We start from the raw sequence: 24,195 nt of genomic DNA on the forward strand, positions 1-24,195 counted from the left end.
CTTTTTTTTTTTTTTATTCCCTTCTCCCTCTGCTTTTTTCTTTCCTCCATCTTGCAGTAGGCATAATGCTGGGTACCCTAATATATGTGTTGAAAAGTATTATTTTTTAAAATGTTATTATATTAATATTTATATATTCTTATATTATATTGTATATATTTTTTCATATTATTTATAATTTATTAATTTATTGATTTAGGTTTTAAAATGTATTTTAAGGTTCGTGACTTTAGTTATAATAGTTAAGAACTTGACTATCCAATAAGAGCCTTAGTAGCAAATTGAATATTCAGCATTGCAGTTGGGAAAGAAAGCCAAACCGTAATGATTAAAAATAATAAATAAATAGATAATAAAAAGTCCCTTCTCACATTGTGGGTTCAAGAAGTAATGTATTTAATTCAAAAGGCTGGAGACAGCCAGAAGAGTATTAGGAGTGACTCCTATGGCCTTAATTGCATATGCATGGCAAAGCAGAATGCTTTCAAATGTAAAAATGCACTTTAGAAGATTGCTAAAACACACATAGAAAATATGCAAGAAAATAAGATGCTTGGGTATGAACAACCCGCTTTGACAAGAAGCTTTGTAAGTCAACATAAAGAGAATATACGAAGCAAACGCGTGTCCTCAAGTGGCTCTGGAGCTAATTCCCTCAGTACATAAAACACTTACACAACACAGCTGAATAAAACGAAACGTTGAACCGCAAACATGCATGCCAGAGCCAAAAGCGATTGGAGCAAAAATCAGAGCTCTGCATCACATTAGTGGAACTTCACGGTGAGGTTTGTCATTAACCCGCTCGCAGCGGGCGTCTAATAGCTTGCCAGTAAATAAGGAAAGGCAGGAGAGGAGGGGGCAAAGCTTGGGGCGAGCCTTTCAGCTTAAACTAAAACCTACTTACGCGCAATCTGTATGAATTTTACAAGCGTATTGATTGCAAAGTAAATCAGCGTGCTTCCTGGAGTACTTTAATCCTAGTTTGGTATCCCTAAACACACCTTGAGGCTAATCAAACTGCCTTGCTACAGGGATGCCAAGTGCACAAGGAGATCACGGCACCCTTTGCAATTGATGCTGGAGGCTTTCATGAAATCAATGGCTCGTTTACATGAGGCCCGTGAAGGGGGCGCTGTGTCGCTCGCCATAGGAGGCCAAAGCTAAGTGACGAGAAAAGTTTAGGACTTGGACATTGCGGCTATCTTGTCAGCAAGTCTATCAGTGCATCCCTGCAGAGTAAACCAGAAGTTTGCTGTATTTGTCACTGACTTAAGAAACTCTGACTTTATTTTCCATTTGAAGTCGGGTCTCAGAAATTATATTCTTAGATCTGCCTGCAAGTCTTTATTATTTTTATTATTTTTTATTATTATTATTAATTTGTTTATTTTATTTTATTACATCCACTGATTTTATTATTTTATCACTATATTATTTTATTTTACTCCATGTGAGGTGACTTTGAATGTCAGTAAGGCGCTGTCTAATGAAATGTATTATTATTATTTACTAGGTTGGCCATTTGAGAGAATTCTTGATTCGGCTCAGCATAAACATGATCATAGCTGCGAATCAATGACGCTACGGGAGGGAGAAAAAATTGATTTCTATATGAAAGCAGTGATGGCAACAAGCCTAATTAGCTACAGATAAACTCCTTGAGCGGATTCTTGACTTATTGATTCGAGTGGATATTTTGAAAAAAGCTGGAAATAAGGCAGCTGGCCAACATTCAAGCCAAAGAAAAGATTTATTTCAAGATAATTAACATATTGACTCGTAAAAGAAAACCTTGGACAACGTGGATTGTGTTTTTGTAAGCTTAAGCCAAGGCCGATCGGCTTTTCGACCAATAAAAAAGCAAAGATTCGGATCCAATTTAAATCCGTGCAACACCCCCTCCTTCCAAAATCATCCCGTTGACAGGACAGACAAACGACACGGAAAAACATAACCTCCTTGGAACTAATTAACTCACCGAAACACGCTGAGGAACATTTCTTTGGGAAATCACATTTTTGACATAAATATCTTGGCAGGGATAAGAACATTTGCGGCAAGGTGTTTACATGCAGGTTAGATCCCAAAGCAGCTCTGCTCCATTTAAGCAACCTCGGTGGTAATCCAAATTCATAAATAACTCTATATGAGGCACAAGGAAGCCTGCTGAGTTGAAGAGAACATTTCAGGAGGGCTTGTTTTTTTTCTGCCGAAGGAAACAGGTGAGCAAACTTGATGTGGCAATTTTTTATGAATTCTTATCAAATTAGGCTGCAGATTCCAGATCCTTTTTTTTTGGGAGGGGTTGCGGTCAAGACTCGTAGGTACTTCTCCATCACCCATCTGTATTCTGGAGCTCAGGATGCAGCGTCTGTTTTGCATCTCTGCTTTGCCAGTGCGAATTAGAGCGAAGGCTTCTCTGCCTCCTCTAAATGTTTCATGATGTTTACCAGCCTGTTTGTTCCGAGAGCAGATCAAGGGCAGGCCACTCCTACTGGCAAGAACCAGAGGGGAGGGGGCGGGTGGTTTAGGAAACATTGGTGGAGGAATAGCTTGATAGAGAGCTGGAGGGACATCTGGTGATGGATGCTTGGGTGGATGGAAGCGTACAAGGAGCACAAATCATAAATCCGTTTTGCAGATACGTTTCCAAAGGGATCAACAAAGATTGACTAATCTGACATCATCTTTAAGATGTGATGTCAGACTTGTCAATCACTAACTTGCCCTCACCTCTGCTTTGTCCTCTCGTTTCCCCCTGACAGGGTGCAAGTTGATAATTGACCTTTTTACACCAGATCTTTGCTGACCTGGAAGCGAGTGAAAAATTGCGCATCCACTTTACTGTATTTCTTTTTTTTTTTAACCAATAGCATTTTCTGGCAATCATGAACCCTTAGAATCCCCGCTCCCTTCCTCACACATTCACTCTCCATCCTCTCAAGGAAACTACATGACGCTGCCTCCGTTACATCTGTAACACGGTTCTGCTTTTCTCCTCCCGCTCTGTCTCTTGCTATTTTTCACGCACTCCATTCTCCAGCTCATTTCTCCAGTAATTGCCTCTAAATCCAACATTCTCATTACCTCTTTTTTATGATTTCTATTCTGTTTTTAATAATCCTCGCAAAGGTCATATTTGAGCCAAGCAGAGTACAGCTGACTCCCTTTTTGCACCACCCACGCATTTCAAACTCACAAATGCTGTTTTATTTTCTTTTTTTTTTTTTTTTGCATTGCTGCAGTTGATCACTGGTTCCTCAGGCTTCCACTTGGGGGCGTTATGGCTTTATGCTTTCATTTAGGTTGTTCTTGCATGCAATAGCAAACAGGTTTTTGAGCCTCGCCCAATGTTCCACAATCCCCAGTATGATTAGCGTATCGTCCATTCCACCATCCCTTAAATCAACTGCGATAAAACAGATGCCAGATTGAAATGTCACAAGCATATCTCAAACTGCCAGAGTATTAACCTGGTCCACCTCAGGTGACTTCAGGGGGGGGGGACATATGTGAGGTGCGATGAATTGATTGAGAGCACTCGAGGGTTTCAGGGAGCAGACAGATAAACAGATGAGGGAGTGAAAGACGATAGCGGCAATGGACGGGATTGTGACTTTGCATGAATTGTAGTTGGACCGAGCAAAAGGATGGAGAAGTCTGAGTCAGATTATGAATGGTGATAGCAGTGAGCATTGATCTGGAAAGGTGGAGCCGGGATTCGGACCTGAGAGTAGATCTGAGCTACGTCTCGGCGGAGCCTATTGAGTTGATAATAGGCCAATAAAGCAACCCTCTTGCTTTCAACGTGCATCATAAATCTTTCATTGTTACTCTCTCGTCTTCGCCATCCTTTTTTTTTTTTTCTCATCATTTTCACTTGTATGGACATCACGTGTGCTGTTAGCTGCACAATAGTGATGCATTTTTGAATAGCAAGGTTTCAGGTTTGATAATGGCCGCAGCTACGTCTTCGTTAGAGCCTGGTCGAGTGCTTTTGGAATGCTTTTAGTTGATAAAAACACTGAAAAGGGAACGGCTTTTAAAAGCCATTTGTGAATGTTGTGTTGGCTTCTAGTTTTGTTGTGTTTTCCTTTTGTAGTTTTTTTTGTCCATGTCGGTCTTGTTATGTTTTTGGGTCCACTTGTGCTCGCCAAGCCGCTTCTGAGTGTTTACCTTTTCGTGATTTTCTCGTTAGTTTGTCAGTTGCTGGTTTTTTTGTTTTGGTTCATTGTTTGTGTTTGCTGTCAGTTGTCACATTGACAAGTCATGTGGTGTTGAGTCTGACCACGTTTGTAAATTGGAGTTGTGCTTTTCGATATTTATTGATTCTACGTACCTTGTTTGCTTTTCTGTTTGTTCCCTTAAAATGAGACACTGGCTCTAAAAGGGTCAAGTCTGAGAGAAGAAATGTCACTCTATTATTCCACCATATTTTTCTGTGCATATATAAAAAATTGTGAAGGAAAATGCCACAGATATGATCCAACAACCTCAGTGTGCCTCACGGAAACGGTTCATTCAATACATATGGACATCACATGTTATATTTATAGATCTTGCCGCGGTAACCATGACACTAATATAAAAAAAAATTAAACCACGAAGCTGCCAACCGACAGTCCACTGACTGGGATGTGTGCAAAATCATAACAATGGACGGGTTGCTCCATGTGGCACAACTGGGTTATGCTTGAGAAAAAAATTGCATGTGATTGGATTCCCTCAGCCTAGCTCAAATGTGGATCAAAATCCAATAAGATCTGCCACCAGGGGGAAAGCCCCCGCCCGCCCATCAATATGAGCCAAACAACATAGACAAACGGCACACGGGGCAATCCAACAACACGCCCATGGTGAAGAAAAACAAACCCACTCAAATCCAAATGACAACTTATTTTGTCTTGCTGGTTTATGGCTTATTTACTAATCCAATAATATTAATAATAATATTGATTTATGATTATTAAAGAAATATTATTATTATTAAAAAAAGCAAATTAATTATTATTGTTTTTTATTTTTACAACGGCGGCACAAAAATAAATTCAACATCAAAACTACCGGAGTAGTATTCTTTCATTATACCTAATGCAAAAGTTTTTGTGATGACAATCCAAGTCAAGTTGGATGAACCTACATGGCCATATGTATTGTAAATAAGCACTTCTTATCCTTTATAGCTTTCTCTTCCCGTCTCATTGGCACGGCACTCCTCTCTCAGCGGAGGTATGCACACATCCAGCTGGTGTGTGTCATGCTCTGCCGCTTGCTACTCCTCATTAATGGCCACAGTGGCCAGGAGACCAGCTGGACACACAGATATACACACACACACACACACACACACACGAAATAGTCATCCACCTTATTACCATATCGCTTGTCTCTCAGAAAGAACCGGGACAGGTGGGAAAGGAGGGCTCGGCTTGCTGTTGTTTCACCCCAGAGTCTCATCCAAGCGCCTTGGAATAGCTTTCATGCTGATGACCAATGGCAGTGTTCCATTTCCAGCAAACTAGAAAATGCCACAGGGGTAAAGGTTTAAGCCTGAACTCACAATTGCCGGGATTTTCGCCTTAAGTGGCTGCGGTGAAAACAATACATAGTCAATAGGCATGTAAATAAATGCATTGTCTCACAAGCTGGGCATTTTTAATAGAAGTGCAACAATATGCCATGTCTGGATTCGCTTGGTATTTTCACAGAACCAAGAGCTATTTATGTCTTAGTTAAAGCTAGCGTTTTAATATTGTGACAAACGTATTGATATATTTTTAAGTGTATCATGAGAGTAACCTAATATCAACACACAGACAAGGTGTTTTGGAAAATGTCAACAAGCAGCACTTGACTATCTGTAAATAAACACTTTAGTATGGCGTTAACAAGTGTCACGCTTTATTAAGTCTAAATTGCAGCTTTCATTTTACTGCGCTGATTGTGAAAAGAAACAGATTTTAGGCAACATTTTCTCCACCGGCTCAGTTTCTTTCAGGGCTAGTAAATGTTCGGCAACTGGGAAAAGGAAGTGCTGTAATGGCGCAATTTAGCTAATGCTGTCTAAGGCAGCACTTTTGAGGCCATTGAGATTTCACGCGACAGCTGCGGCAGTGAACAATCTCGCCTTTAATCTGTGGCTGCAAAGTGAAAAATTATATTTTCGATAACGGGATAATGATAAGGCTGAAGGATGTGATCAAAATCAAATGTAAATTTATTAATAAGCTGGATTTGTTGTAGGAGGAGATAATGTCAAATTCTGATTGCTTTCCAAAAAAAAAGAAAAAAAAAAACCCAAACGATCATGTCTGAAAGCAACCACTTGAAAAAACGCAATCAAAGTGTTTGGCTTAGCTTCCAAATAGCTTTTACGTTCCATTTCTCTGAAATCCTAGCTTATATTTTTTCCATATAAAAAGGTATGAATTTCCACTCCCCTCATCATTCTCTACCAAGCCATCTTTCCCTTCGCCACGCTTGACGGACCATCATTTTTTTCAATAAGTCCGCCTTTTCCCTTTCTCCCTGTATTACTTTGTCCTCCTGTATGATTTGGTTGTTCCTCTACTTTTCCTCACCCGTTCCTCCCCCTCCCCTTCATCTTCCAACCTCTCTTGTCCCCTCTTCCGGGCTATGTATGAGGTGATGTATGGTGGCTGTCAGCGCTAGAATCAATGAGACGCCGGTTGTTTTAATTTAGCCTGGGAGCCCAGCGGATCCAGATCCTGAGCATCTTGGAAGAGCGATGGCAGTGGCCTTTCTCTCTCTTTTGGCTCCCTTCCCTCTGTCCTCCCACACGGACTCGGTGCATTGATCAACACTTAACTCCCGCAGGACACGGCTCTCTGTGTTCCAGCGAGGATTTAGAGACCGGAGCGAGCTCACCTGTTGTCGGTAAACACGCTTTTGGAGTCACACCGGTGCCGAGTGATGAGCTGCTTCGTGGCCTGCCGTGTCAGCAGCTTGAGACTGAGGACAGCACGGTCAAAGTCAAATACAAACACAGACGGAGTTAAATAAGAGGCTGTTGAAGATGTTCACCACCCACAGCTACAAAAAACATTTTGTGTCTTGCTTGCTTGGAGCCAATGTGGAATTGTCCTTGCTTGCTTAGTCCAAAAAAAAAAAAAAAATGTTTGGCTCAAGCGAAACTGACCCTCGGGTTTGATGATAAAGCAGAGCAAGAGAAAATATTTCCCGTCTTCTAGCCAGCTCTTAAGTTTCCAAATCGGGTAGATTCTTTGCAAATGCTTTCTGACTTTCGAGCTTGTTTGATCTTTACTGCAAGATTATGCTTTTTTTTTTTTTTTTTTCATGCTGCAGGCCCAGTGAGAGAAGATGTCGGTTTTCAATTAGATGAAAACTGGAAGTTCCCTTGCTCCTAATATGGTGTTGTTGGATGAAGTGTACTTCTCCTCAAGCTTTTTTTTTGTTTGTTTTTTCAATGTCACCTACGTTCATAACTTTTCAGTTGCTAGTCTTCAGTTTTGATTCGCTCGATGCCGAGGAGACTTTTGCCAGTTTCCGAACCATCTGCTTTGTTAGAGTCCTGATTAAAAGTTTCTTGCTTTCAAGTGACTTTCCTTTGTTTCCGCCTCCGCTCATTGTGAATTCTTTTCACGCTTATCCTCATTTTGCTATTTTCTCTAATTTGAAATCTCATGCTTGTTCCCCGCTGCTACGCTTGGCTACCTTGGGAGTATCCAATCACGGGCTAAAACCTTAGCTTAGCTGAAGACGTTCTCCCTGCTGCCAGTTTATAATTAATGATTAAAACTTGCATCTGTAAAACAGATTAGCATTTTCAAAGTGCCAGGATTGCTTCTTCTTGTCTGTCCATCTTGGCCTTGTGACCAACCAGACCTCTCTGGCCAAAGCTTCCCCTCACTTCAACCTTCTGCTTGGCTGCTCATCACTTGGCCCCAGGGTTCTCCTCAATGTAACTGACTAGGCAGCACTCCACATGACGTTCCCATTTGCAAGATGTGCCCTTCCCCATAGATGCAAATAAAAGGCTTTGAGAACAAATGAGTCAGACATATTTTGGTTTCCATAAAAAGGAAGCAATATACAGTAAATGTGATTCATGACTGGAAGAGAAACAAAACACTGAGAACACAAAGATTGGATGAAGGACATTCAATTTATTTCCGAGTATATATATATATATATATATATATATATATATATATATATTTGCTGGTTTCGAGAAGGAAATTTTTAGTTTCAGTCAAATTCAGGGAAAAAATAATAACTGTTATTTTCATCACGTAGCACTCGGCAATAATTTTCTTTTGTGCTTTTACATGAATCACCTGTCAGAAAACTGGCAGTTTGAATTGAAGATTTGAACAGAAATAGTTTAACGCTAATGGATTTAAGCGTAATGTGTCATCCGTGTGTTCAGCTGTGTTTTTTCTAATGAGCTTACTTTTGAAATCTTACAATATGAGAAACAAGTTTTAATTCCTCGTGTGTTTTTTTCTATTCTAAGATTCAACACATGGGCTGAAATTCATTCTGTATGTGTTGATGATTTTCAAATACTTCATCAGAGGGTTGGCTATCAAATCCATAAATCATATAGAAACAGGTCCCATGATTCAAATAAAATCCTCACTTACCATGGAATTGGCTAAAACCTTGCACACAGTCCCAGATCGCTAAACTCCCAATATTGTATGACGACACACTCGGGAGGGAAGAATCATTTTTGTCCTTGATTGCAATTTTTTTTTTACACGCATCTTAATTTGTCCTTTGCATTTAATCCACTGCACAAGGGAACATATCAAGCACACATTGGAGCAGGAGCGATTTATAACACATGGTGGGAATGCCAAGCAAAAATAAATGAAGAAAATATGATTCTGCAAACAGGATAGGGCTGAAGTTGACCTTTGGGAAATGAGCATATCTCCTTTTAAATAATGGTTATGTTTTGTGTATGAAATTATCTTGTGGCGTTGGCACAAATAATAAATGAGCGCATCACATTCCGTGCACGCGTTCATTTGTTCAGGGAAACATTGCACTGTATTGCGATCTGAAACTATTTTCCCACTTGATGTGTTTCATGAGTAAGGATGCTTGAGAGGAAGACAGGAAAAGGAGATGAAGCAATCTATTCCTGTCTTGCCATAGGCTGCCTTGACTTGGCGCACTGAGGTTCTTTGAGTGGGATGAAATAATATCTTCATTCCCTCAGGAGCAAAATGGGCTCCCTCCCCTGAACACATCCCGCTTTTATCAGCGGCCACACTTCAAGGCTTTCGTCATCATCAATGAAAAGTGAAAGATGACACGGCGATGAGGTCGAATTGATATCAACCGTACGGCTTCGGCGTGCGCTTGATAAGATTAGCCACGCGGTGTGTTAGCATGTTTAGCACCATGTTTAGCATCATCATTTCCACGTGGGTGGTATCTTCACCTTCGATATTTTGCTCTTAAAAAAACACCCGAAGATTTCGAAGCCATCTGTCCTAAGTTCTTGCGAGGCATTTCCGCCAAGTCATTAAAAGGCTAAATATCCGTAAAGGATCGAGCAAGTCGTGGGGCATTTGTGGGTCGCTTGGCATGTGAGAAGAGCCTGTAGTGGATTACATTAAACTAAGCCTAGCACTAAACGATGCCAGTATTTGAAGAAGCCTCTTGGTAGTTTGGAGAGGCAATTCATCCACACAGAAAGTAGCTTGATATGTGAAGAGCGCTTTGTTGAAGGAGCCAAAAAAAGAAATATCATCCACGAGGCCTTTACCTCATTTTTAGACAGTGAAATTGTCAAATGCCACACGGACATTATCCTGTTATATGATACGGGCTATGACATTTAGAGAATTAGTTTGGCCAGAGTTTGGGAGAAGGACGGCTTATGTATTTGGTGTGGACAGACATCTAACGCCGCTGTGGCGACCAAATCCTCCGAGGACCAGTCTGGCTCTTTGATCAGAAGCGAATAACACTTTGTTTGAAATACAAAGAGCAGCCAGACATGATGGAGCTTTTTAATTATCGTATACACTTTCCTCACTCTTCATTTTTTTTCTGCCTCTGTTATCTGTCAACACGTTTTCTCTTTGGGCGACTAGTGACACACAATGACCAACGTAATCACCCGTAGTCCTCTGAGGCAAAAAGAAAAACAAACCCAACAACCAAGAGGCACTCTAATCACTGTGAGATGGGAAGAGCCCTTCCTTGCTTTTACTCTGTCACCATGCATTTCATCCTTGGGGCTAGCCTCTTTGTTTTGTTCCCTCCTCTGACCTCTGTCGCATCCCTGGAGAAAGTTCCAGTCAGAGGGAAGGCCACCAGGGCGACTAATGGCAACATCGTAGGCGGACTTATCCACGCTTAATTAAACAGAAGTCCCTCACAGAGTGAAATTTGGAGTGACTTAATTCTCAATGGCTGCATTATTGATGCCTCACTTTTTACCCTCTGATTATATAATACAGTTTGAATGGATTCCATTTTGGAATAAAATGATTAAGCAACAGCATGTCAATGGATTCCCACATAGTGATTCCTTTTCAAGAGACCAGCAGATCCTCTGATTGGTTCTAGTTAAGCTTCAGTGGTTCTGGGTAGCTTCATATTGAGAACTGTGAGTACACTACAAATCATCCGCAGATGACCTTGAGGGAGCATCACCGAAGACATTCTCAGATCACATCGTAAAATAAAAATTGACGTTAGAATGCAGGCAGGTTGTAGAATAAAAGTGAGGAAGAGTGAAATGTCAGCATGCCCGGAAAAAATAATTGTTTTGTTACATTTGAAAAATACGGTGTTCCAATTTTGTTTCTTTTCTGTGCACACTACAATGGAGTTGTCATGGGAACAAGAAGGCTCGTTGTAATAGAAGTAAATTTTATTTTTACTTGTGAAGGATGAAGCTGTTCCAGCTGCTCAGATGTTCTCTTTTTTGCTACCCGGCTGAAAGAAATCTGTTTGGACACCAAACTTGGGTTGCGGGACCTCTTAGAAGGTCATATGAATGTCACCTTAAACAACGTCAGCTCAGGGGCTGAACTTTTTCGCAATCCTATGAGAGAAAGCGAGTTGCCTGTCGGCTATTTGGCTTAAAAGGTTCAAGGAGCTGCACTCGTGTCTCAACCATCTGTGCTGCGCTGCGCTAGCACCACATTAGGGATTCTTTAAACAGATGGTTTGAGGGCTGCATTGGAAAATGTCAAGACAAATCACTATCTCTGCAATTACTGCTATTTTAAATCTGCAAAAACCAATGAATTAAAACTTACCACTTTGTTTGCTCACTTAAAGTCTAACTCATTCTCAATGCAAAGTCAGAATAATGGAAGCTGCTTTGACAAAAGGACAAAATGATAATTGAGCCCTGTATTGAATCCATCCTGCACCTCGGCACCTGAATGAAACCTCACTCACCTTCTTCACCTTGTTGCCTCGTAACGCCGGATTGTAGAAGTTGGAGCACGATCACATGGGCAGACGTGGATGGGGAATTGCGTGTATGTGGCTTTGCAGCTCATATTAACAATTGATACCTTACGGCGACAAAGGGATTTGTGTATTGACAAAATTAGAATTGCACCAAATTGTATTTTTATATTAATCATAAAGATCATTTTTAATTAATTTAGTCAATTAAAATTGGAAAGGTTAACACATTTAAAAAATAATAATTTTATTTATATTTCATTATTTATTTTTATTTTCGCTCAAATTTTGAATTTAATCATCCATTTTATTCCACCTGTCCCATTTTTTGGGGGGAGGCAAGAATTGCACATGGGGCTTTGTCTCACAGGAAATTAAACAAAGAAAGATTATGAAAAGCAAAAAAAAATAAAAAATAAAAATAGGTAATTCTGCTCAAACAAACCAAACAACACATTTGTTTCCATCATTCTTTTTTTTTCCATTAAAAGTTTCAAACCATATGGGAGGACATTTATTGAATTAAGCCCTAGAAAATACAAAAAAAGGTGGAATGCAATGTTAACACAGAGGATGAGTGCAGGGTGTCAAGATGGGACTTTTGGGAACCTGAAGAAGAGGATGGCACATTTGTGAGCAGCTTATTTTGTGCCCCCACCCACCCACTAATTCAAATGAAAGACCCCCCCAAAAAATAAAACGACACAAAAGAAAATGAAATAACGTGAATGCTTTTTATCATTCATTAGCAGGGCAAAAGTTTTAAATGAAAGCAGAGTGGCTGGCTATTGGGTGGGGACGAGGGGGTCAAATATTTTTTTTTCCCTCCCCTCACTATAAGAAAATGTGAACGGTGCAGAAAGTCTTCATTTAATTTTCTTCCCTCTGAAAATCTGTTTTTTTTGTAGTCCGCAATAAATGTTCATAGTTTCTTAGTTGACATAAAAACGGTCTTCAGTCACAGACGTGTCAAGTTTCTGTTCTGTCTTTCAAATAGTCTCTGTGAAAATATAGATTCGAACAGTCTTCTCTTCATGTCTGTCCACTGCAGCAGTAAACAAAGTGTCGCCCCAGAATCCAACAGAGCATGTCGCAGAAGATTTTGCGTGTGTGTTGAAGTAAATCTCTTCTGAAGTTTGCTGTGATCACACTTCAGTCTGGAAGTCACCTTCGGATGAGTCCGGGGTATTTGCTGACGATGAGTCCCAGTTCTTATTGTGAAGCTCCATGCGGTCTTTCTGCTCCCCTGGCACGATGGTCAACTCGGGGGTCATGGTCTTAAAACTGTCCCACGAGCTTCTGTCCTCAGGGGTTGACTTGTCCTGACGGGGGATGGAGAGAGCAAAAAAAACAAACAAATCGAGCCATGTAAGGTAACAATTTAAAAAAAAAGGCAGAAGGGGAAGTGTAATCCCCGTGGAAATAATCTTACAGAAGCCACTTCCTGTTTTGATTGCATTTCAGAGCACTTTTATCGGTGTCGTTTCAAGCAGATACAATGTTCAAAAGTAGTCTGACAAGGAGGGAGTAGGAGCATTTAGCTGATCAAACGCTTTTTTTTTTTTTTTTTTGTACAAACCATCTGTTTAGTCACGTTTAATGAAGCGGGCTGCTGTCCAGATGCCTTTCAGACTCAAGTCCCAGTTGTGTGAACTGCAAATATTTCGGGGTAAATTAAACACAGCTATGGCCTGAATTTGTAAAAACAAATTTGTAAAATAAGTAAGGTTTTTTAAATATACATAATACATTTCAAACATCTATCAAACATCAATAGATCTATTTTTTTAATAATAATAAAATAAATAAATCAATAAAATAATAAAACCTAATGAGTATAAAATAGATATTAAATATATATTTAAATAATAATAATAATAAATATTATTGTTGCTTGTTTGTCAAATGATTGGCTAACTGACTGATGGGTAACAATCTTCAAATTTTCTGATTCAGTGGAGGTGAGCACACTACATTTTCCTGTCATCGTCATTGCATTTTCAAAAGATGTTTTTGTCTATTACAAGCTTGCCCCGAGCAATCCTTGTGGGCAGGAATGATACTACTTCAAACTTGGCAGTCTTTGCTAACTGACTGGGAAAACAAACTAAACCAGACAACAGTCTTCCATATCCACTTCAACATGCAGAAATGATCAAATTTACATCGTTACAATTTCCTTAAAAGCTGTTTCTGCTCACAATCCATAACAACATCAACCTTTTCATGTATTTTCCGATTGAGCAGTAAACCCGCCGCCTACTCCTGCCAATCGGTTCTACTTCACATGAACTAATCATAGCATGAAAGCTTCCGTCTAAAGGCCTGTGATCGCTGCATGTGGTCCTCAGATGTGCCCCCCACACATGTAAAATGCATGTTGGGGGGGGGGGGATTAACTATAAACAGAATTAAAGGTATGCACCAGATAAGGCCCATTATTCAAATGTCACTCTGGTGCTCGTGGAGATAACGATTTGCAGATCTGTGATGTACAGATTTGGAAGAACATTGCTCAGCTCCTCGTGTGAAATTCAAAATTAGATCGACAAATTGTGATATCATCAGGAGTCATAATCAAGCCTTATGCATCCACCTGCAAGAATACGTTTTATCCGACAATGAATTCCAGTTTATCCGGTCAGCTGAGACCCACAAAATACAAATCGGAGATCCGCCGCCTTCCCGGCAGTACCGATGATGATCGTCGTAGCTCAAGGGGGCAATCTGTGCCTTATTATCATTCTTGCAGCGTCACATTCTGACAGTTGGCAAAAATGAATACAAAAGGCATAATCTGGGAGCCAATTTGCATGCTAACTGCTGGCGAAGGAGCATTTTGTAAGGCGGGAGTATGCGTAATGCAGCCGTTAAGCCTCGACACTATCCCCGGGAGAGCGGGCTAACGCGATTGTGTTGCTTGGGCATGTCTATCCCGTTCCCTGTCCCCATCTATGCGGGCCTCTGTTCCTCTTTGCCCAAAAGCGCCAGCTCATCACCCCACCCCCTCCCGACACACACACACATCTACATCTCTGCCAGAATTCCCTCTACTTACACTGGATGAGTTCTTTTCACCTCCAGCAGATGAAATGCTCCATCGCTTTTCCCTCTGTGGCGATGAAAAGGCATGCATGGGATGTCGAACAGAGAGAGAGAGAAAGAAAAAAAAACAAGGTAGAGAAAAGAGAAGAGGAAATCAAAGTCACTCACAGCTCTGCTATTCAATAAACATTGTTCCCGCCACTGGCAGGTGAGCAGGTCGTTGTTGCATCGTGTTAAGACACAATTGTTTTTTTGCACTCTCTCTCTCTCTGCCCAAACGATAAATGCATGACAACATGCATAGAAAGAATATATAGAATATGTCCCATGTCTAATATCTTTCAGAAAAAAACATTTATGATTCACTCATTAACATTCAAAACATTGATACCCCAAAAATCTCAAAAATATCAGCAGGGGATTCATTTGAAAATATTGAGCCATACCTCGACAATGTCAAACATTTTTATAATTCGTTTCCATAAGCAAGTACAGAACTAATAGCGCAAAACTCGAACATACAAAAAGTAAAATACTACTGGACTATTTTCTAAGAGGACGCTACAGAAAGACAAGTAAAAGAAAAATCTACTGGCAATATGAAATTGGATATATTTTAATATTAATATTTGATGAATATTAATAATTTTTCAGATGGAAGAAATCTACCACCTATTGAACTCATTGATCCTCTCTTTTGGAGCATGGAATGTTAATTAGGTTTTGGGAGATTATTTTGGTATGATAGGTGAGTGGGTTAAACATTACCTTTGTTGACTTGGATGCCCATGGATCTGCTGACTGTTTGGCTACACTCAAACTGAGATGTGACAATAAGCAACAGAAAGACCCCCATCAGCCAACAAAGGACATAGAAGGGGTGGGGGGGCGGAAGGGGGCAAAAGAAAAATCAATAAAGGCAAAGTAAAATACATATGGAGTGTTAGGCTCACAGAAATAATTAAATGGCACAATACATGAAAGAAAAATCACAAAAAGCAAAAGAGGTTGAGTGGATACCAGAATTTTTGGAATTTTCTGATGAGTCAGCAATTACAAAGTAACGCTAGCAGCGTTTAACATCATTCGTGTTTTAGTTGGAAAGAAACGACGAGTAACAAGGCCCTTCAAAGGAGCCAAATTAGGAGAATGTAGGGCGAATAAATTCCATTAGTACAACACATTGCAAACAAACGAGCAATCAGACGCAGGCTGTCTGGGCCGTAATGAGAAGCGATGTGATCCACAGCCAGCGCCAGCTTCGCCGCACCCAAAACAGTCCCCTTACAAGTGAATCAGCCTCTCTTTAATTGGCCCAAAGACACTAAGTGAGCCGAAACCGCATTACGCCACTCGGTGCATGAAGCTACTGTTAAGCGACTTGATTTCAAAGCCACTGTTGTACAAAAAATAAAAAAACACGCCGACACTATTCTTTTCTTTTGCATGTATCACATTATTGTGTGTACCCAACGCCGAGGAGGAGGGTATTAATTAGAAAGAAGCGGAGGGAGGGATAATTAATCAATTAAGGCATCAAGTGAGTAAAGAATGGAGAAATGAGGGAGACAATGAGATAAATGATGTCAAGCTGTGAGGACAAACAGAGGGGGAATTCGATCAGGAGGAGAAAAAAAAATGACAAGCAGGGAGACTTGCTTTATTGTTGGAATATGAAAGGCCCTTCTGCTCAACTCCAGCAAATTGATTTTCGGGACCTCCGGGGTTTTAAGTGCAAGCAAATTGTCCACCCTCAATCAACACAAGAAAAAATGGCTCTTTGTCATTTCGCTTCAATTTATGAGATCTAACCAAAGCACACACATTACCTTGGCAAAATGTCCCCTCCAGTTGCCAAAACCCATCAATTACACTTTCTGCGGTTAAGTATATATTCATAAAACCCTCAACCTGAGCCTGACCTCTTCTTTTTATGATGCAACCTAATGGAAGAACCCTCTCAAGATGTACATCTGGATTTCACGTCACATGCGGTCTCAGGTTCCCGAGAGCACAAGTTTCTCTTGTCTCTGTCTATTTTGCATTCTGCACAGACACGCTGTGTCGATCTGAAAAGGGAAGCCAAGCACTCTTCATTTAATCAAGAACACAGCAGGCGATAGGAGGAAAATACTGTATACACCTTTTGAGAGCAACAAACTGCCGTTCCCATTATGCGGCGCAAGCTCTCCTTCTGGTCCACTCACACACACATACACACACACCAGCTATCGTACAAAAGCTCATCATAACTACCGTATGCAAATGTAGGACGACCTTCTGAACCCTGCAAAGAAAAAAGGCTAACACGCTGGTTTTGAAGAAGCAGCTCTTGCAATAGAGAAGGAACTAGTGGCTATACGTTCCACGCTGTGCTTACACCGCATACAGGTTTTTTTACTCACTTCTACGACCCCCTGCCTTCTCTATTATAGATAAGAGGGTAAATGCACGATGAATCTCTTCTTGCTATACTCCCTCTCCATCTACTGCTATTGTATACATGTGTATATGTATTTACGTGCGTGTACTAAAAAAATCTGTATGAATATTGGTTTATTCAAGAGCTTAACAGAAAAACCCGTGATTGATTTTCATCATTGAAGTTAATGGGGAGCTTTGTGAGGAAGTGCCGGTTGCCGTCTTACAGGTTCTTTACAGTTGCGCTAATTGAGTGTAACGATGAGTCATTATTTCACAGCCCATAGCGATCAATTTGGTAAATATTATTAGCATTATCAACCAGAAACAAAAAAAAAGAAACAGTGTGAGTGTGTGAAGAATTGTAAGGGTGGGATAGAGGAAGACAAGCAAAGCAGAAATAGAGAGACTGAAGATCTGCGGTGGTTTTTATTACCGCCCAGTTTACTTTAAGCTTAGTGCACTTAGTTGGAAAATTGGATTAGAATGGGGAGGTAGAAAAAAAAAAAGAGTCCACATCTTGATCTTTCTCTGTTGGATATTTTCTGGTATCCACTCAATCTTTTCAACAAAGTCAGCACATGGATCAAACCTTACCCCAGAGAGAAAATGGATCAAGCCTTCTTAACCCCATAAGCTTTGTGATATGTATTTCAGAAAAACTCATCAGCACCTAGAGTATTTTACCCTCGTTGGTGCCAATGGTAGAGTTTACGGCGAGAATGGAATTCTTTACGAGGTGATTATACATCTGGATGGCTGATTGTCTTTAGGATTTATTCCTAACTTGTAGTGGTTAGGAGGCTCTAATTCAGGCTTGGGAAGAGATGCAATGGCTTCATGGTTGGACACGCCACACGTAATGATACCACAGCAATAAAAGCACAAAACAAAGGGCTAGGTGAACAACAGAAAATATCCTAGTATTTATTTATATTTGACAGGTAATGGCCACGTTGCGAGACGTTTATCACACAAGACACTACTGGGAAGGCAAGACTATAGGCTATACGTCTAGAGCACTTTGATAATGAGACACAAAACTGCAACTGGGATCACACGGGAACCGAAGTTCCTTACGTTGACTTTCTTTGTAAACCAAAGAAGCTCTGCGCACGAGCGACGGTTCTGTGTTGTGCCTTGGCGGTGGGGGTGGGGGAACCTGTTTTAGAAAAGGTTAAAGGGTGTTTAGGTCCTTGGTAAGAGAAAGGAGAGGGTCAATGAATGAGTTTCAACTTTGTCTTCCATTACTGCTCAATTAGTAAAATGATGTCATTGACACCACACATCACACGGTAAAGATTATTCAAGTTAAAATGAAATTGTTAAATCATTACTCAGACTGTAATTGTCCTTTAAATGGAGGTGACGCCAGGTGCTTAGGGAAAAAAAAAAACATGGTGGCGGAGGTGCACCAATCTCAAGAAGTACACACAATCGAATGTGTTTTACACACACACACACACATGCACACACACCTCATCTCCATAATTACTGTATAGTCAGCATGTCCGTGTCTGGGGGTGACTCTCAAAGTGAGTTGTTGACAACAGCACAGATAAATTGAAGCTGGGTCCTGTCAAAGGCCTGACACTGATAGCATTAGCCGTGTAATTATTGACAGTTAGGTCACTTTCTTTTAATATAATGGATCAGGATGACTATGCCGTATGTTTGTCGGGTTTATTAATTCTGAGATTATATGCACATGGTGTGACCAAGCGGTTCAACTGTGGTGTAAATTGTAGATCTGTTTTGTGGATTATTTATATACTGTTGCTATTCCAAAAATGATCAATATCGAGTGACAAGAATATGTGACCAATATGAGATACGTCAGCTTCCATTTCTCCACGGGTGATGCAAAATGGATCGCGGGTGTCTCTGTGGTTGTGCCCTCCACAGATGAGAAGAGTGCGAGTATGTGTTTAAAACTTAATGAAAGTGTCCCTCTGAAGGTTAGCGCAGAGTGAGGTGGGACTGGCTTTCATCTGCGGCTAATGGTCTTTTAATGAGTCAAAAACGCCTCAGTATTATGCTCTCATAGGCGCCCACCCGAGAGCTAACTTCTTGCGCATACACAGCGTTGTCACACACACACACGAAAAAAGAAAAACACTAACTATACGACAGACACATGAACTAATTGGACATAGAAATAAAGCACCTTTGGCACAAGTGTCGGCTTCACGAGCGGTGTGTGGTCACAAGCTAATGAACTTACAAGCGGGGGATTTACAAGTCTTGAATGTGCAGAATTTATTAATTCTCTATGTGTGCTCTTATCCCCTCTTAGACAATAGCTAGGATTTGAGTAGTATTTACCAATAGGAAAAATTGATGGCAAATTGTAGTGGGTGCAGATTAAATTGAATCACTTATGAGGTTCTATGTTTTTATTGATGTCATAAAGTATATTATGAATATATACATAATGTAGATAAGAGCGCCTTTGTGTTGTCTTTCCTTTTCCAGCCATTTATTCAATTTGCAAATGTTAAATGTCATGCAAGGGCTTGTCTTTCCACGAGCGTCCATTTGGCTTCTTCTCCTTACTTTGCTTGAGGCTGTTATCAAGACAAGTAGCCATTAATTGACTTTTTGTTTTTGATTTGCCATGTCAGGGGGCTCAGTGTGTCAGTGTGCACTTTTGACAAGCTTAAGGGTTTTGTTGAATTGGTGCAGGGAGGCTTCCAATCTACATTTAAGGCAGTTTGGCTTACCTTGAATGTGGACATGGCTGGGTCCCTGCTATACCTGTCTATGGTGTGGAACTTGGAGGAGTGGTTGAGCTCATGGTACAGCTCAGAATGTCTTTTGCGAGTGTGCATCACTTTCTGGAAGGGAAGAAAGGAAGGGGACACCAAAAATGAACCAAAGAGAAAACAAAATAAGCGGAAGGTGGGGGATTGGGGCAAAAATGGGGATGCTGAGGGGACTACAGTGATGCTCTTGATAAAAGGGATTAAAGATGGCCGACTCATTGGTTGATGCTTTTTTTTGACAATTGGAGGGGCAATTTTAGCTAATATTAGTGCATCATATCATTCATGTGAATATCATGAAGTGTCTGTTTTGTAATATTAATAATAATGGTTTTGCCGTTTCGAACTAAAATTCAAGTGTGTCATTTGGAAAAAATATTATACTCAAACTCTAAAATGAAACAGCTAATCCCTATCCGTGTTCGTGCAACAGCCAGTTGTGAATCCAGTTAAATTGCCAGAAACGTAACAGTTAGTAGTTTACCGCACCCAAGCTATAAAATGATCTTTTCTAATACGGTCAAAAATGAATGTCCAGTCTTTAAAACATTTTGATTCGAACTAACAATCCTTAAAAGTATCAGAAAAAAAACGTTCAATTTATGGATATTTTGGGTAGGAATGAAAAGACTGGAAATTCACAGAAAACCCGGAGACCATGACAGAGACACACACAGCCAAACTAAGCTGATCCAGACAAAAATAAAAAAAAACTAGCCAGTCAACCAAATGCATTGACCCAAAACTCAACCACTATCAATTCTCCAGACACAAACTTTGCTGTTTCTTTAACCAGAACCCATTACAACACACATTACAGCATAATCTCACTAAATTGTACAAGGCAGTGGGATGTGTTCCCCATCATGTTATCATTTATCACCGCATTAATTTCTTGAGACAGAAATAAGGGCATTTGTTGGAGAAACAGCATTCTACAAAACTCCGAAACCGTTATTTGTGCTTCATGCAGGGGGGAGGGGTTAAGCGATGCTCCTACGTACGCCAAAGTCCTGGCAGAAGCACGAAATAAAAGAAAGCAAAGACAAGCAGGTAGAAAGTTAGGACGTCTAAGACCTTACCTCAAAGTCCAGCTCAGAGTATCGTACTCTTTTCCTCTGGAAGGGGAGGGGCCGAGGGGGAGAGAAGAAAACATCAATGTCCACCCCCTCATATTGGTCTGTAGCTCTGACCCTCACCTTGGGGTCATTTAGTGCTATGTTCTGTTTTTCCAACATGACATAAATATTCTTACACTCCACAAGACGAAGGGACTAATTATTCTATTTCAACATAATTATATCAGTGAAGTCTAATAAGCCAAAATTAGTGAGCAGGATGACATTTTTCTCAGCTTACACAGCCTCAAGTACCACATCCCCATAATAATCAGCATGAATCATTCGTTGACGCACTTCCACAGAAATTACAGGAAAGAAAGGAACACTTGATCAATCATACAAAAAACGGTTTTAATCCTTAAATCTGTTTAAAGTCCTTTCCCTTTTCCCCGCCGTACAATTCCGTTCTATATGGAGCTCGCACACAAGTTGCCAATTTAGTACCTGCAGATGTTTCCAACTCATCTGGCCATGACAGCAAGCGGCGCCGTGTTCTATCTCTCACTTGGTGTACGTGTTCCCTGCCAACTTTGTATTTGGCAGCGAGTGAAGCTTTCCCCCACAGTGACTTAAAAACTGTGTTTACCGTGCAAAAAGGGCAGAGTTGCTGATCAAACGCAAAAAGCAGCCAAGATATTTCAAAAGTAAAGACATTAAAATGGATTGAGGAGTTAATCACATAAAAGTCTCCATTCTTATCCGTGAAGAAAGAATCCGGTAATCAACCTTTCAGTGTCGGGCCGCAATTATCCGAGCGTATTCTGATTTTGTTTGTGTTATACTATCATGATGTCATTTCAAGAGGATATAATCACAGTGTAAAATTATAGCCTACATTTTTATGCATGTTGTGAACTTGTGACCCTCCTGAGTAAGAATGACTCATCCTTATCATCAACGCTGAATGAAGCCTCTTTACTGATGGGCAAAGTGTCCTTTTCATCGTTTAAATAAACCCTGAGTCAATTTGTGTCATTGGTGGTGTAAATGTGGCATGCAGGCTTTTTTCTCACAATCTGACTCACACACTCGCTCACATCCACACACGAAAACTCATTTCAGTAAATGTGCTGCTCATGATAAATGGATGATAGTCACTGCTTTATACTCTAAGTGCCGGAAGAATGGTTGAACCTGTGAAGGGGTCTTTTCCTTTACGGTTATAAATAGAAGTTACTTAATTGTTCATTTCTTTTTACTTACCTTTATGCACTTGGTAGAAACTACAGTTTCTATCTAACCCTTCATGATATCAAATCAAAAGCCAAGTCAAAAACGGAATACGAGTTGGAGCTCCACAGGGAGCCCTTCTTTGCCCGCTCCAAATTGTACCCACCTCTAGGGATCCTGCTGAGAGGCTAGCATTGGCATTGTTGCTACCCAAGTTGCGTGGAAGGGTTCTGGTTCTCTCCACCGCCGTCCCCCCTGTCAGAATTTGTCTGACTGATGGCCTCTGGCCCGGCTTCAGCTGGAGGGAATGGCCATGAGGGTGCATGTGGCCCCCGTGGGGGCGTACGAGACCACCCGGAGCCATCACGTGGCTGTGTTCATGGGGCAGGGTTTTGATTGTCCCGTAGGAGCGGTTCAGGTTCATGTTGATGTTCATGTCGCCCACGTTGGACGGCACAAAATCAGCCGGGTAGGCCTCGCTCTCTGCAGGGTGGAGGGTCAAGGGGGAGGGGGGAGGAGGGAAAGGGGGGTCCTCCACAGTGATGTTGAGAGGCTTGTCTTCACCTCCCAGTCCCAGGCCTCCTCCTTGGGAGGACGGCGTCGGGGGTTTGATGCTGACAGTTCGTCGAGGTAAGACCATGTAGTCCCCCTCTCCTCCGCTACCTCCTCCACCGCCGCTCCCCCCGCTCCCGGCACTCCCGTCCTGGGAGGTGTTGGAGGACCCGGGCGGTCTCGCCCATCCGAGGCCACTTTCGGTGCACAAATAGATGGGAGCGCCGCAACGCTGTGGCACCTGTTGTCTCTGCTGATCGACATTCATCTCCTTCTTCAATGACGTCTCGCTCAGTTCATTGAGCCCTCCAAGTGGCGGAACCTTGTGGAAGACAAACATTTCTTTAAATGGAACAGCATCTATAGCAAGAGTTCAAATTTCATTTGATATTAATGCTGCTAGGCTTTCTAAAGCAAAATATTTTCCCTTTGATGCTTGACTTGATATAAGACACAGTTTTAGAGCCTCACTGGGTATCCTTTTAAGTGAAGTTAGCATATTTTTCCACTTGGAGAGGTAATAAAGTTATTTCTTGTGAAAAGTCAGGAAACGATCTGAAATGAGTCTTTACGGTATTCCCGCAGGATGGAAGCAAACTGTCAAAGATTGATCTCCTATGGCTTTAATGTTTAGTTTCAAGAGAACGTTTTTAGATATGGTTGGCGTACCTGCACAATAAGGTTGGGAGGAGGGATGTTCCCAGGCAGGGAACTGAAGTTGACCCCGACTCCCCCGTCCTGATGGGCGGCTAGTTTGGGGTCATCGTCGTCATCCAGGGAAATCCGGGACAAGGTGCCGGTGATGGTAGCGGGGTTGCAGGTGTTCACCTCCTTGAAAATGACTGAAGGGACAGGAGGTACAAATGGTTCCCGTTGGGAGAGCGAGGGGGTGGAGGAGAAGTGGAATGAAGCATTAGGTTGTCAAAAGAAGGGGAGGGGGTAAAAAGGAGCAGGCCAGGGGCAAGGAGAGAGGAATGAGACGTTCATACAGCATGGTTTAGAACCCATGGTGTACACAAAGCTAAATCCCTCCGCCGTGAAAAGTCACAATCTGCATACTTCCCACGTATAATGGTCTCACTAATTTTGTCTTCTTGACCTTCCAGCTGAGATTTGGCAACAGAGCCACTATTTTTATAATAGCGCTGAGAATGAGCATCAGTGCAAAATGTTTTGTCCTCAAAATGAAAGCGAGCCAAATGACTATTATCCCATGCTCCCTGATCACGTATCAGCAGGCATTTCCCAATGGTCAACTCTTTGATTTTCCTATTTACTCCAATGCAATACATTGGAAAAAAACAACTCATAGTTGCTCGAAGTAAGTTGTCATGCATATAATTCAGGACAAAGAGTGTTTTAGCCTCTTTAAATCGCATGCTGATGGTAGAAAAAACATCCAGGCTATGTCCACACATAAACAGGTATTTTTAAAAAGGCATCTTTTTTTTTGCAATAAAAATAACTATATATGAGAAGGCTGTCGACAAAAAGAAAAACAATGCTATTTCATTCTTTAAGACAAAATCCATATTTGGAGTACCTGTGTTTGTGTGGCTATCGCCTATCTTCAAATTGTATCACATAAAAAGGTCAAGCAACTCATGCTAGACACCATGCTCATTAACTGCCTGGCCCCTGAATCTATGAAACAGCTTTTCTTATAAAAATGTATTTAATTAAATCAGGAA

The 24,195-nt window shown here is 41.0% G+C and overlaps 2 protein-coding genes across 3 annotated transcripts in view; one reads left to right on the forward strand and one right to left on the reverse strand.

Moving 5' to 3' along the window:
- Positions 1-24,195, forward strand: part of col9a2 (procollagen, type IX, alpha 2) — a 162,435-nt gene that overhangs the window by 56,141 nt on the left and 82,099 nt on the right. The window lies entirely within an intron of this gene.
- Positions 11,953-24,195, reverse strand: part of adgrb2 (adhesion G protein-coupled receptor B2) — a 52,022-nt gene continuing 39,779 nt past the window's right edge. The window contains exons 29-34 of the mRNA XM_085940009.1: positions 23,174-23,346; positions 22,119-22,826; positions 20,744-20,779; positions 19,620-19,733; positions 14,489-14,542; positions 11,953-12,752 (exon numbers count right to left, since the gene is read on the reverse strand). Coding sequence (XP_085796135.1) covers positions 12,576-12,752; positions 14,489-14,542; positions 19,620-19,733; positions 20,744-20,779; positions 22,119-22,826; positions 23,174-23,346 — 1,262 coding nt within the window. The 3' untranslated portion in view covers positions 11,953-12,575. The remainder of the gene's footprint in view (positions 12,753-14,488; positions 14,543-19,619; positions 19,734-20,743; positions 20,780-22,118; positions 22,827-23,173; positions 23,347-24,195) is intronic.

Source organism: Syngnathus leptorhynchus, chromosome 20 (genome assembly GCF_054491065.1).
Source record: "Syngnathus leptorhynchus isolate UIUO chromosome 20, UIUO_Slep, whole genome shotgun sequence".
NCBI lineage: Eukaryota > Metazoa > Chordata > Actinopteri > Syngnathiformes > Syngnathidae > Syngnathus > Syngnathus leptorhynchus.